Source organism: Thamnophis sirtalis, unplaced genomic scaffold (assembly GCF_051295495.1).
Source record: "Thamnophis sirtalis isolate CommonGarterSnake01/CBP01778 unplaced genomic scaffold, rThaSir2_p1.2 scaffold_12, whole genome shotgun sequence".
Classification (NCBI taxonomy): Eukaryota; Metazoa; Chordata; class Lepidosauria; order Squamata; family Natricidae; genus Thamnophis; species Thamnophis sirtalis.
Window position 1 is genome coordinate 24,351,614 of NW_028261392.1, and position 14,652 is coordinate 24,366,265.

At 39.5% G+C, this 14,652-nt stretch overlaps 1 protein-coding gene across 2 annotated transcripts in view; it reads left to right on the forward strand.

Annotated features, from left to right (window-relative positions):
• Positions 1-14,652, forward strand: part of NALCN (sodium leak channel, non-selective) — a 237,133-nt gene that overhangs the window by 47,652 nt on the left and 174,829 nt on the right. For both annotated transcript variants that reach the window (XM_087726865.1, XM_087726866.1), the window contains 4 exons: positions 4,262-4,345; positions 7,273-7,412; positions 8,432-8,560; positions 11,534-11,688. In XM_087726865.1, the coding sequence (XP_087582991.1) occupies positions 4,262-4,345; positions 7,273-7,412; positions 8,432-8,560; positions 11,534-11,688 (508 nt within the window). The remainder of the gene's footprint in view (positions 1-4,261; positions 4,346-7,272; positions 7,413-8,431; positions 8,561-11,533; positions 11,689-14,652) is intronic.

The following is a 14,652-nucleotide window of genomic DNA, read 5'->3' on the forward strand; positions in this document are numbered from 1 at the left end:
ACAGGACATTCTTGATGTTTATTATAACACATATTTTAAGATGAAAGATAATTTCTTGCTATATTGCTATTGTTAATCAGTTATGAAGTAGAAATTAAATAAAATATGTCTATTCAGAATATGAAAGTTGGAGGCAGTCAAAATGTATTTATCTATATCCCAACTTTATTATTTTCACAAATAATTCAAGGTGGCAAACAAATCCAGTATTCCTTCTGGCTCCTATTTCCTCATCAACAACAACCCTGTGAGGTTAGTTGGGCTGAAAAAGAGTGACTGGCCTGAAGTCCCCCACCAGATGGTTTATATGGCAAAGGGTGACTTCTGCTTTCTAGCATGGAACCTTAAACCTCTGGAGCAAATTGACTCTCTTCTGTATTCATTTCAGAAACATCCAAAAAACCTTATCAAAAGCCTTTCCTACATCCAAATATACTATGGTTGCTGGTTTTTATTAAACAACTACATGTCACTTACCTCTGAATGGTCTTATATAAATCTAGCCTGAGTTAAATATACAATAATTGAAAGAAAAAAATAATTTATTGACAGGGATAGGAGTCCTATTAATGTGTGAAAAAGGTTTGTTTTGCCAATGAATTAGCCCTTAGTAGATGCCCAACTCCTTAGTGTTTCGTGTTTTAAGGCAATTGTCATGATAACATTAGAAACAGGGATATGCTATATCACACACACACAAATAAAAAGTGTTACAATTGTATTCTCAGCTTAACCTTAGTCAAGGCATATTGCAAACATCCCTGCACACATTAATAAGGTGCTATCATCATTGTTATTATGCAAAGCCAAGTGTGAGGAGGTTAAAGAATAAATCACAGCTACAAAGGAGAACACTATTTCTTTTTCTTACAGTATCTGAAACCAATATATCGAACAAACTGCCTAATTAGGAACTTAAAAAATTGGAAGGCAGGGCAGTAGCAGAACATATTTTCAGCCCTCTGAAATTTCAGCCATAAAACCCTAGAGAAGTGAGAGATTTTTCTGCTCTGGCCAGATCATCTTAGGATGTGTCATATGTTGTTATAACAAGTATGGCAAGAAATCTGGAGAAATACTAAAGATCCCTATGGTGAATCATAATTTTTAGCACACAAAACCCTGTCTTGCACTTCTCTAGCATCATCACTTGGAAAGAATAATATAGCTCTTAATTTTCTTTCCACTTTAGCACTGTATTTTCTCAGCTGACTTGAGCAGTGGCTAAAGTTTATCATCTATACCAGTGATGGTTAACCTTTTCAGCATCAAGTGCCAAAATTGGAGCACGTATGTATGCGCCGGAGCACCAGAGCCTGAAAGAGAGCAGCTGGCCAATGCGCATGCACATGGTGGCCAACTGCTCTTCTGGGTTCTGTCGCGTGCATGTACATTATTCAGCTGGACCAGTGTGCATGCAAACTGGCCAGCTACTCTCTTCTGGGTTCCAGCATGCGCATGAGCGCTGGGCAAGTTGGTCTTCAAAGACCAGCTGGCTGGCGCACATGCGGGCACCGGAACCTGGAAGAGAACAGCTGGCCAGTGCGCATGAGGTGGGTTGCTACCAGTTCGCACTGGTTTGGGCGAACCAATAGCGGAAATTGGGACTGGGAAATTGGGCAGGCTGGCCATGCCCCCAAACACGTTACCTGGTCCACCGTGCCATTGCTGGCATGTTTTTTCATCATTTTATAATGTTCTGCGCATGCACAGAACAATTTACAGGCAACTGCACCTGTGCAAGCAATGTGTGGTGGGCGCACACGCAAAGCAAACCAGCAGTAATGTTGGCAGCAACCCACCCTTGCTGTGCATTCCACCTCTGGCATGTGTGCCATAGGTTCACCATCACAGATCTATACAAAAAAAGGAAAGGCTGTGATAGGATGGTCCTTAGTATATAACAGTTTAAAAAAAAACCTGGCAGAACTCATTCATGTATTAAGCCTTTCATAAGAAAGCAGACGGATATTCTTTTCTTGAAAGTCTAGAAATTGGAGCAGTGAGACTCAGAGTTGAAGTATATTACTTGGGCCCTTTGTAGCCTTTAATCATTCTGTTGTGGCTACATTTGTGTACTTCTTGTGATCTCTCAAATGACATCAGTAGCATCTAAACTCCTGCTCCCATGCTAACAGAATGATGAATAATTTTTATGTCCGTGCACATCTCCGTGAGAATGATTATACTTTCTCAGTAATTTCACAGCAGTTGTCACTTTGGGGAGAAGGAAACAATTGAGGGTTTTGGGTTTTTTTTTTTTGTGAACAACAATCCTTACATTTCCATCTCCAATAGCAGTAATTAGATATCAGGATAATAATACTGCTGGGGATTAAACGTTACCTGCCTCTAGCATCCTCTTGAATGCTACAAAACATGATACTGTACAGAAATAACTCTTCATTGTGTCTATTTTTGAATTAAACACATGCTAAAAAGCTTGGGCTGAATTTATATATTTTTATTTAAAGTAAATATAGGCGTTAGCATAATACTAAGGCACGCTATAGCTTTACTCATTTTAATGATATGTGGAACAGTGTATGGATGAGCTTAAATTCTTAGCTTAAAGGTACATTCAAAGACCTGCCTGAGACAGAGAATTCCATAGCATATCTTTTTTTTTCTCTCTGTTTGCTACAGCTGCAAATCATTAAGAGTTTTCTTGGTCAGCAAAAAGATGAAAGGATCGAGATGCATCTGCCAGCAGTGCTTGTAACTCATACGTTACGGATGTCCCAGGTTCAACCTGAAAGTTAACAAGTCAAGAAAGAAAAAAAATGTTTTAAAATATCCCCAAATAGCAAAAATCAGTTACTATATGAGAGCACTTTGTTTCAGAGGTGGGCTGCACTTACGTTGACAACAGGTTCGCTGGTTGTGAGCGCATGCACTCTAGCTTTGCTTCCATGCACCACTTTGAGGCTGAAACACAGCTTCAAACATGCAACTAATCTATTCAGGCAGTTCTGGTGAGTACAGCAGGCACGGCACAGAACTCAGCTGGGCAGTGGGGGTGGGGGACGAGCCAGAAAGTTAGTAATATATGGAGAGGATAGGGGAGAGGTGGATGGCCAGACCCAGTCAGTGATCACAACTACTAGGCAGCAGCGCACCACTGCTTTGTAAGTTGGGTTACATTTGGGGAAAACAGTCTTCCTGTGTTTAGTTTACCTAATTCACTTCTCTTATTCCAGATGCATTGCTTACAAACTTAAGCTATTCACTATCGTACAGAAATAAAAGAGGTGCTTTTAAATACTTGGCACTGGACATTTGTGTCAAATAGTTGCATGGTGCTTTCAACAGTAAAACATCTACAAGGTAAATGGGGGTTATGTTCTAGGTTACAATAATACAATAGCAGAGTTGGAAGGGACCTTGGAGGTCTTCTAGTCCAACCCCCTGCCTAGGCAGGAAACCCTATAACTTTCCAGACAAATGGCTATCCAACATCTTCTTAAAGACTTCCAGTGTTGGGGCATTCACAACTTCTGGTGGCAAGCTGTTCCACTGATTAATTGTTCTAATTGTCAGGAAATTTCTCCTCAGTTTTAAGTTGCTTCTCTCCTTAATTAGTTTCCACCCACTGCTTCTTCTTCTACCCTCAGGTGCCTTGGAGAATAGCTTGACTCCCTCTTCTTTGTGGCAACCCCGGAGATATTGGAACACTGCTATCATGTCTCCCTAGTCCTTCTTTTCATTAAACTAGACGTACCCAGTTCCTGCAACCGTTCTTCATATGTTTTAGTCTCCAGTCCCCTAATCATCTTTGTTGCTCTTCTCTGCACTCTTTCTAGAGTCTCCACATCTTTTCTACATCGTGGCGACCAAAACTGAATGCAGTATTCCAAGTGTGGCCTTACCAAGGCCTTATAAAGTGGTATTAACACTTCATGTGATCTTGATTCTATCCCTCTGTTTATGCAGCCTAGAACTGTGTTGGCTTTTTTGGCAGCTGCTGCACACTGCTGGCTCATATTTAAATGGTTGTCCACTAGGACTCCAAGATCCCACACTGCAAGCAAATGATTCTTCTAAGACACTAAACCTATTTCATTCTGTTCAGGATATTTATTTATATATTTATTGCAGCATTCTCCAATTTATAGCCCTCTTGAGCCATTGAATTAATAGTTGCTGCACACCTGAAGATATCCTTTTGGAGAAACATTTTTAATGCTATTTTTGTTTAATTATGATTACAAAATAACACAATGAACACACAATATGATCCAATGTAATTCTTTTTCTGTAGGGGGATAGCTCCTATGTGAAGGACCGCTGGTGCGTATTTGATGGATTCATGGTATTTTGTCTGTGGGTGTCCTTAGTTTTACAGGTAATTATATTTCATTATAACAAGGGCATCTCTGCCCAAGTACTGAGTATTGAGTTTAAATTAAAAATCCTCTGATTGGCTCTTCTTAAGCAAACTCAAGTGTCTGAAATGTGCATTTGAATGCCACAGAGTGTACCTAATAGAATCTGTTTTATTTTTCCTTTTATTATTAAACTTGTATGCTGCCTGAATCCCAATGTCTCTGAGTGATTTACAACAATCCAAACAAAGAAATTGCATTAAATCCAATTAAAAAGGAGGGGAAAAATAAAAAGATGATAAAAGTGACAAAAAGACCGAATGGAACAAAGTTAGGAGTCCTAATCTCCTGCACTAAGTCTTCACCGTGACTCTACAAATGCGCGAATGACAAAAGCGCGCCGCTAAAACCGCAATGTCAAAAGCGCGCCGACAACAGCGCGCTGACAACAGCGCGCTGACAATAGCGCGCCGACAACAGCGTGCCAATAGAAGCGCGATTTAAGGTAAGGTTTAGGGTTAGGATTAGGGTTAGGTTTAGGGTTAGGTTTAGGGTTAGGTTTAGGGTTAGGGTTACAGCGCGCTTCTGTCGGCGCACTGTTGTCGGCGCACTTCAGCGCTCATTCGTCGGCGCGGTTTTGTCAGCGCGGTTTTGTCACCGCGGTTTAGTCAGGCGTGCTTTTGTCGTTCGCGCATTTGTGGTGGAACCAGTCTTCACCACTCTTCTGGGCAACAGAAAAGTGGAGGACATTCAGAGCTCAGGAGAAGCCTAATTCTGGAGGGCAGGGGCTCCTACATAGAAAGCACACTTCTGGAGTTCTGGTATGACATTACTTACTCAAAGGGGACCCAGAGCTCCTCAATCCTGTAAGATTGAATCACCTGGACAGATCCCATGAAAGACTGGTGGCCCTTCAAATAAACAGGCCCTAGACCTGTGATGGTGAACCTATGGCATTTGCCAGAGGTGGCATGCAGAGCCCTCTCTGCTGGCATGTGCTATCGCCCCAGGTCATATATCTGTGTTTCTTTTGTGAGCTTCTGTTTCCCTGTAAACAAAACAGAAACTCATGAAAGAAAAAGATCTTACCTCTTGCTGTGCTGCCGGTGCTGGGCTGCCCCTGCTCCAGAGGTGGTATTCAGCAGGTTCTGACCAGTTCTGGAGAACCAGTAGCGGAAATCTTGAGTAGTTTGGAGGACCAGTAAATACCACCTCTGACTGGCCCTGCCCCCATCTAGTCTCTGCCTCCCGAGTCCCAGCTGATGGGGAGGAAATGGGGATTTTACAGTAACCTTCCCCTGACACGCCCACCAAGCCAAACTAAACTAAAATGTAATGTTTTTTAAAAACAACCTAGATCAGTGTTAATTACCTAACATTTTGAAATTTGTACCAATTAGATAAATTGTGTACTTTTGAGTACTCTTGCTTGGACACTACCTGAACTACGCAAAACTAGGTTTAGGTTTAGGTTTAATTTTATTTGTATGCCGCCCTTTTCCCCAAAGGGACTCAGGGCAGCTCACAACTCAAAAAGGGAGGGGAAATACAAACAGAATAACAAAACATAAGAAACCATACATAATTAAAAAGCACAACAATCATACCATTCGAAGTGGGGCAGCGAGTCTTTAGCCCCAGGCCTGTCGGAACAGCCAGGTTTTAAGGGCTATGCGGAAGGCCTGGAGAGTGGTGAGGGTATGAATCTCCACAGGGAGTTCGTTCCAGAGGGTCGGAGCAGCCACAGAGAAGGCTCTCCTCCGGGTAGTCACCAGTCGACACTGGCCGGCTGATGGAATTCGGAGGAGGCCTAGTCTGTGGGATCTAATTGGTCTAGTGGAGGTAATTGGCAGTAGGCGGTCTCTCAAGTACCCAGGTCCAATACCCAGGTCCAATACCATGAAGGGCTTTGTAGGTGACAACTAAAAGTGAAATCTTCTACCGTTGGTTTTCATGAGGCTTTCAGATAAAAAAATTCTTATCAGGCCAAACCTTATATGGTTTTAAAAAGGATTTATCTGTATATAAATATATACAACTAATGAAATGCTCCAGGGGTAAAATCCACTTACCTTTACTACCGATTCACAAATGTGACTGTGACCGCGCGTGTGCAGAGCATCAATAATGGACGTGATGATGTCCGGGTGGGTGGGCAGAGCCTGCTACCGAGCGCACCTGCAAACCTAAGGAGAGCAGAGGAGGGGGGAAATCTGCTGTGCCACGCGATTTAGATTAGCTAGAAAGCAGGAAATCCTGCTTTCTAGCTAATATAAATTGTGCGTCACAGCTGATCGTCGGAAATACCGATTTGCCTTCACCAGAAGCATTTTTTTACTACCGGTTCAGGCGAACTGGTCCGAACTGGTAGGATTTCCCCTTTGAAATGCTCCTATCAGAATAATTGATCACAGCAGTGAGATATGTTATGCATTACACGTTGCATTCCAGATTTAAATGATTTATTCTCTTGTCAGTGTTTAAAGAGAAATAGAATTTTACCAGTAAGTGTGTGCACTAGAGCTTGTTACCATTATTTGATTTGGTAGCCTAACATAGCTTGCTCTCCGCATAGAACTCTTCCTCTTCAGTTTAGCCTAGGGCAATTCTATCATGGGAGCACCATATATCAGCAAAGACATCCTGCACCTTCTGTTTGACTACTTAAGTAAACCAGCATGGGATTGTTTTCAATCAATACGTTGAAGGTTCATTCATATTGTTGGATGAGATCATTGAGGTTTGAGCCTGCAGGATAATCAGTTGCAAAGGCAACTTTTTAAGAAGCATGGAAATCCTCAATTGAACAAAAACACTGAAAGTTAACAATGGAAGGATGTTGTTCCTGGAAATTATAATGTTTTGCAGAAATAATAATTTAAAACTAGCAGAAGACTGGCATGATTAGGAAACATCTGAGAGAAAAAGGCATTCCTTTTCTTCCTAGGTTTTTGAAATCTCTGACATAGTGGATCAGATGTCTCCTTGGGGCATGCTAAGGATTCCACGGCCGCTTATTATGATTCGAGCATTCCGAATTTATTTCCGCTTTGAATTACCAAGAACCAGGATAACCAATATTTTAAAGTAAGTCTGTTCTTTGTCTTTGATTTTAAAGTGCAGCTTTGGTAACTGTTTAGGCACAGCTGTATAAAAAATATATCGTGACTGAAAGACTTGCATTCAGTTTCCTATTATTCCATATGTCTTTGCCTACTTTATTTATCTTTGCAATATGGGTGAATGATTGGGGAACTTCCAGACTTATGCAAGACCTCTGTTCTTTGAGGAGGAAAACCAAGCATTTTTAAAAATTGCCAAAGGCCTGATTGGTTTCTCAATATAATGTATATCATCAGTTCTCTGGGTTTTCAATAAATATCTTAGTTAACAGTAATCATCATTATTAATTCCTTGGGCACACTTTTTTAATATACATATTAGCATTGTTCAAATATTTATTTATAGGGGGAAATGTCCAGATCAAAGGTAATTTCTAATGTTGGATTTTCCCCCTTATCAGAGGAAGCTCCCTTGTGGAGTACCGTGAAGCCATTACCATGGCAATTCCACTGCGCTGTACAATAGAAGCCATTTTACAGCAGTACAATAGAAGCCATTTGAAGGCATAACAGGCTGTATCATAATATAGCACATACCCCAAGAGGTGTTAAGGGTTACCCTCACAGTATTTGTTTCCAGAGAGTTATCTGTGTACCAAGTTTGAAATTGTTTGAGGAGTTCCAGAGTTATACTGGAACATACATACAGAGAGAGAGAGAGAGAGAGCCATTTATATATATAGACTTAAGATTTTAAAAATAGGTTAGGACGGTACACATCTGACAATACAAATTGTTCTAAATTACAGTCTAGTGTAGTTCAGCACCTGAATTCAATGCAGTATTTAGAACAAAAAAAATACCATAATTCTCTCATTCTCACTTGATAAAATGGGTGATTAATCTACACCTGCAAAGCCTTTTCTGATGGCTCTGAAGTCTTGGAAACTTTGTCCTACTTTTTCTTAGTGTGTGTGTATATATGTGTGTGTGTGTATTTAATGCGTATCGTTTTCATTCTCACTTTATTTTTTTTTAAACTAGGCGTTCAGGTGAACAAATTTGGAGTGTTTCCATTTTCCTTCTTTTTTTTCTGCTTCTGTATGGAATTTTGGGCGTCCAGATGTTTGGACCTTTCACATATCATTGCGTAACAAATGATACAAAACCAGGGTAAGTCTCAACCAGGATTTTTTCGGTGTGTCTCCCTTTCTGTCTCTTTCTAAAGGATTATTCCCTATCTTATTTTGTATTTGATAATTGGTCTTGATGATGAGACCTTGAAATGTGAAAGTGTTTCAGTGAGATTTGATACTTTAGCAACACAGTTTTTAAGAACTTTTGGAGCTATGTGAGGGAACTTGGGAACAATAAGTTCTAATTTCCCATGAAACATAGTTGTCAGATGCTGTAAGCATATACAACAGTGTCTGACAGTGTTGCCGTTAGATTTCTAGGCCCTTAGGAAATGTATCCTGCATGAATAATTTTATCAAAGACAATGTTGTAGCCAGACGGAAGGTGTTGTGGTGGAATTCCTAGAAAATTTGTACAGAAATGAGAAAGGGGTCAACTAAATTGGAAAGGGCTAGCAGAGAAACAAACACAGAAACAACATTCTTAGTTTTACTTAATTACACCTTACATGTTAAATGCAGCTGTTTCTAATGATGTTTTTAAGTAGTGCTAATAGAAGGTGTGATTCTTTCTTTTTGGTATCTGTATTTCTTTAGCATTTTATTGCACTTTACTGATTGAAACTTAAAAACAGCCTGAAATATCTGTTACGAAGTCTGTAATAAACGTTTGATTGATTGAAATATTCTGTTAAGAAACTAGTGCATACATTATCTGAAATGAATAAATGGGAGATACATAAAAGTATGACTTACAGCCATTCATTTATTGATCATTCAAAGCTATCATGTCACTGGAAGAAAAAAATGACTTACAATCAGTCCTCACACTTACAATAATCACAGCATCATCACAGTCACATGAACAAAAATTTTTGCACTTGGCAATTCTATGTATTTACTATGGTTGTAGCATCCCAGGGTCATGTGATCATCATTAGTGATCTTCCCAGCTGGTTTCTGACAAGCAAAATCAAGTGGGAGAAGCCAGATTTGCTTAATGACCATGTGATTCAGTTAAGAACTACAGTGATTCGTTTAATAACTGTGGCAAAATCTGGCATGTGTCACTTAACCACTGCCCTGCTTAGCAACAGAAATTCTGGTTTCAGCTGTAGCTATAAGTTGAAGGCTACTCATATGAAAGCTCACACTGCTTTATTGAAGCTTCTATAGTTTTGCCTCCAAGTCAGCTATTCTTTCCATTGGATTTCCCAAGTGTAGGAAGATACTTGCAGTGGTGAAATGTTCAAGGTTAAAATAAACATAAATAGGCTACATTAGTTTAACTGTATGTTTTAATAAGTTCAGCACAGTTGAACCCATTGTTGTATCACAAGATTTTCAAAAGCAAACGTGCTGACTGCCGGCTGACTGAAATTTGGCAATTCAAATCTCACCCGGCTCAAGGTTGACTCAGCCTCCCAGCCCTCCAAGGTCGATAAAATGAGGACCCAGATTGTTGGGGGCAATATACTGACTTTGTAAAATGCTTAGTGAGGGCTGTAAAGCACTGTGAAGGTATATATAAGTCTATGTGCTATTGCTATACAACTGTTGCATTTTCTGTGATGCTTCTCCTAATTTTACCTCATTGTTGTTTTTAGGCTCCTTCAGTTCCCTTAAAGATAATTCCAAATCTTGCCAGCCAGTATTCATACTCATCGGCTTGCTTATCACATGGCTCACTATATTTCTTCTGAGACAGTTATTTATCTATCTGCACTTTATTGTTATCTCTCTGGCTTCTCTTTCTCACTTTCCAATATGCAACGTTTTGTTGTTGTTTTGAGGGCTTCACCATGATTTATTTTTATTTGCTGCTCGCTTGTTCATATTTGTTTAATCTCTGTGAAGGAGCAATGCACGTTAAGGAAAAAAATCTTTTAAAAGTAGCATGTTAATGTATTAAATAACTGTCAGAGTGAGCTGGATTTCTGGTTTTCTATATTAGTTCCTTTATCAGTTCCATATTGACAAATTTTCAGCTCCAGCATTTTGCTAAAGAGAACATCTTAGGTTCTTTTCCTTTGTTTTATTTTCACAATAAAGTGGAACTGAATGGCTATGCCAAGATTCTCATGAATTTCATTGCAAATAGGAATTTGAATTAGGGTCTCTAGAGTCTCAATCCAACACTTTATTCCAGCTTCCCCTGATTTGGTGCTCTGCAGAAACAATGGAACAAGCACTTCCCAAAGTACCCACTGTTCTTTCTATCTGCTGTTCTTTCCCTTAAGTATTTAAAACCAAGCCTATATTATTTTCCACAACTCACATATTAAATAAAGAATGAAATTACAATAAATGATGGCCAAAGCACTTCAATTCTGTAAGATCTCTATTTATTCTATAGTCTTCCGCCATGGTCTTACCTGAATCGTCCTAAATCTAATATTATTTTCTTAAGGCTGAATTAACTTAATCCAATTGCTCTTAGTTCCTCAGATGGAGAGAGAAAATGAATAAGAATACTCCAAAATAAATGACTTAAAGATAGAGGGTATTCTTTTCAAATAAATCATTTGTCCCTTTCTCTCATTTTGTCATTTGAATGTTTACATAACTTATATTAATAGGTTTTTTCCCCCTTTTTCCTCACTCTCCTTCAGTAGATTGATTTATAGTAGATCTCAATTTGCTCAGGGATACATCCTTTTGATCATTGAAAATCCCTTTTCCATTCTCTTGAGCCATTATTCCATTTAAAAATGATGATCTGTGAATTTGATAAAGAGTGTTGATATTGTTCTCCGTTCCCAGAAGATCAGAAAGCTTTTCAGCTGATAACTCTGTTTCTATCCATTATTCCTCAATTACTCCCTGGCACCTAAATTTTATACAGGACTGTTATTTCTGTGCAGGCAATGATTTGGATACTCAAGGAGGTAAAGGTAGAAGCTAACCAGATAGTTTTTCCTTCTCTTTGTACACTGCCCCCCCCAAAAAAATAAGATTGCCCAGATAGAATTCAATTTCTAACTAACTGATTTCCTTGCCATCCCAATAGAAACATAACCTGGAATAATTTGGCAATCCCAGACACGCATTGTTCAAAAGCATCAGAAGAAGGTTACCAGTGTCCACCAGGATTTGAGTGTTTGGACCTTGAAGAACTGGGGTTAAGCCGACAGGAGCTGGGCTACAGCGGTTTTAATGAGATAGGTATGTCTATCTGATTACAATCTATTTCTAGTGCCTATTTGAAAATGCTTATGAAGTTTGCACATGCTATTCTGAGCAGATAGGGTATTGATGTACTAGGAAGGAGCACAAATTTGGTATTTCCCCCCTCTTTGGTATATTTTTCCTCATTATTCAGAATGAAAACTGATTATTGAATACATAGTTAAGTCTGTGCAATTCAACTCTAATTTTCAAATTCCAGGTGATCTTAATGATAGAATTTATTTGTTGATGTTACCTTCTTTCAAAGTAAAGCAATAGCAGCTTTAGAGTACAGCACTGTCCAGGAATGGAGAACATAGGTAGTTGATTTTTAATCGTTTCCCTCCTAGCTTTATTTTCACCTTCTATGAAGGTGACAAAAGCTATTCTAGGTGACTGCAATATTCTATTGCAGTTTGAAGATGTCATGTCTAATTTGGCCCTTAAAATACATTCTAGTGACACTGTCATGAGCATTGAAGTTAATCCGTTAACATTTTCCTTAAAACACACAGCCGAAATTGATGGGCAGAAAGCAACATACGCGAGTAGAAAATACAAGTACTCTCCCCAATAAAGTGGGATCAGATTACAGAGATAGTGACCAATGTTATGTATGACCTGTGTAAATCAGAATTGATTTGATCTGATTGAGATTCAATATTCAAAGACGGTATGGTTTGCTTTGAGTTTTTGATTTGAGATTTGAGGGCAAATCTATTCATTTCAGCTGTTTGAGCTTTGTGCTTCAATTAAAAAATTTGTCCATAAGTTATAATAAGGAAAACCCAAGGCTTCTAAAGGAACTCCTTATTTGCTAGAGTAGAATGAAAATCTCAGGGACTGTAAATTGTCTAGAAGAAATTAATTCTGTCAGGCTTTAGTTATATTCCACAATGATTTTAAAATGTTCTCCCTGTAGCTTTCTGAAGGCAGAGATAGCAAAGATGAAGAAATGACTACATCATTTATTGTCCAAATTATCTAACAAATAGCCAATGCAGATGTTGGCCAGACCAATGAATACATCTGATTCCAGTTTAAAAATACAACATTTCTTTAGTTTTCCACTTTTTTTTTTTGAATTACACTGAGTAATGTTAATTGATTTGTCCTTGTAAGGTGTCGTATGTTGTTATTTCTGATTACTGATCTCTGACTTTTTTTGTCTACTGGGGGTTGGCATAGCTGCTTGGCAAATCTATTTGTGGTTGTTAGGTAAGAGCTCTCAGTTTGGCTTACTTGCAAAGCGTGGCCTTTTCTGGTCTAGATTCGGAAGAAGAGCCATTGATTTGTTTCTGTATGGATGAATAATTTGTTGCCCCTGATTGCTTAGGACTTTGAGGATGTCAGGAGGATTAATACAATCAGTTGCCAAACATGGTGGCGCCTAGAAAAAAATTCACTCATCAATGGTAGCAAGACTTCAGTTATGCTGGAGTTGTGGCTTGTTGGCAATATTCTTAGTGAATTGGTGGAGGCAACTTAAGCAGATTAGCATAGTGAACTACAACATCATGTAGTAGTGGTTCTCAACATGTGGTCTACGGACCCCTGGGTCATCACAAGGCTTGAAGAAATGTTATGATTTAAGTTCGAGAGTCCGTGGACATTTCCATGGCTACAAAAAGGTATTTAAAGGGTGCCTGCGGTGAAGAAAAGGTTGAGAACCACTGCCATAGAGCTAGGGCAGGTTGCAGTAAAAAAAAAATAAAGTTTGAATAAGAAAGAATAAACAAAATTTGTAGCCATGCCATTACACCTCTTAAAACCAATAAACATTAAGGCCTTAGCCTGTCATGAAAAGAACTGATCAACTGGGAGCAGAGTTCCTGGTTTGCATTGATAGGTGAACTATCTGAATGAATTTGCTGTTTCAAAGCAGGTCCTTCTTTCAGTTTCCAAATAAACTTTAGTTGGGTTTATCCAATCAAAGCTTCCCTTCAAGTCTTTTCACAGCATTCCTCTCAGCTTCTCTCAGCCATTTTTCTGGAAGTGGTGGAGTTCCCAGTCTTCTCCTCCTACATTCCATTCTTGCCATCTAGACCATGGGTGTCAAACTCAAGGCCTGTGGGCCAGATCCGGCCCACAGGGTACTAAGATCTGGCCCATGGAAACAGTGTACCGGCCTGCAGTGCCATTGCCAGTGAGATACTCCTGAGCTCCGTTTTCACTGACAGAGGGTTGCAGGAGGTCCTTGCAGCCGAAAATGGCAGAGTGCTCAGGCCAACACAGGTGCCTCCAACACAAGTGATGTCAAGCTGGCCATGTCTACCCTGGCCTCCCAAGGTCAAACACAACCCTGATGCGGCCCTCAATAAACCAAGTTTGACACCCCTGACCTAGACAGTCTTCCAAACTACCTCTGCAGGAGACAATCTATGGATGATTCTCAGTCATCCAGGTCATGGTTGTCTCAAAGGTGCTTTTTCAAGAGGCAACCGGGCTTTCAGAAATTCCAGTTGCCTCTGCCGGAGACAGAATAATGCTCACTTGCATAGAGATGAGGGAGAAATTTATGCTCTTCTCCTCAGGCTCCATCTTGACAATTTCTCAGATGGTCTTTCACACTGTACTGATCTTGATGTCTCCCAGGACATCTGAGCAAGAGAAAGAAAATATATCTATTTGCATGAGGGAGAGAAAACATTTTTTAAAAAAAAAAAAAAAAACCTCACTTGTTGACACTTTCCCAGCAAAGAAACCCCATCTGTACTTTTTACCAACCATTCTCTCTGGCAGACGGGTCACAACAGCGTCAAAGATATGAAAGAAACCCTAACCCTAGGAGGCAGAATAAACTGGTTCTTGTATATAGCAAAGAGATTAATAACTTCTCCTGAATATTTGCCACCTTCCCTGTCCATTAATTCAAAGAACAGTAACACTTCGAACTTCTGCAGCACCTGAGTAAGAGGCAAAAGAATCTAGACATTTGCATAAAGGAGAAAAGAGAAGTTA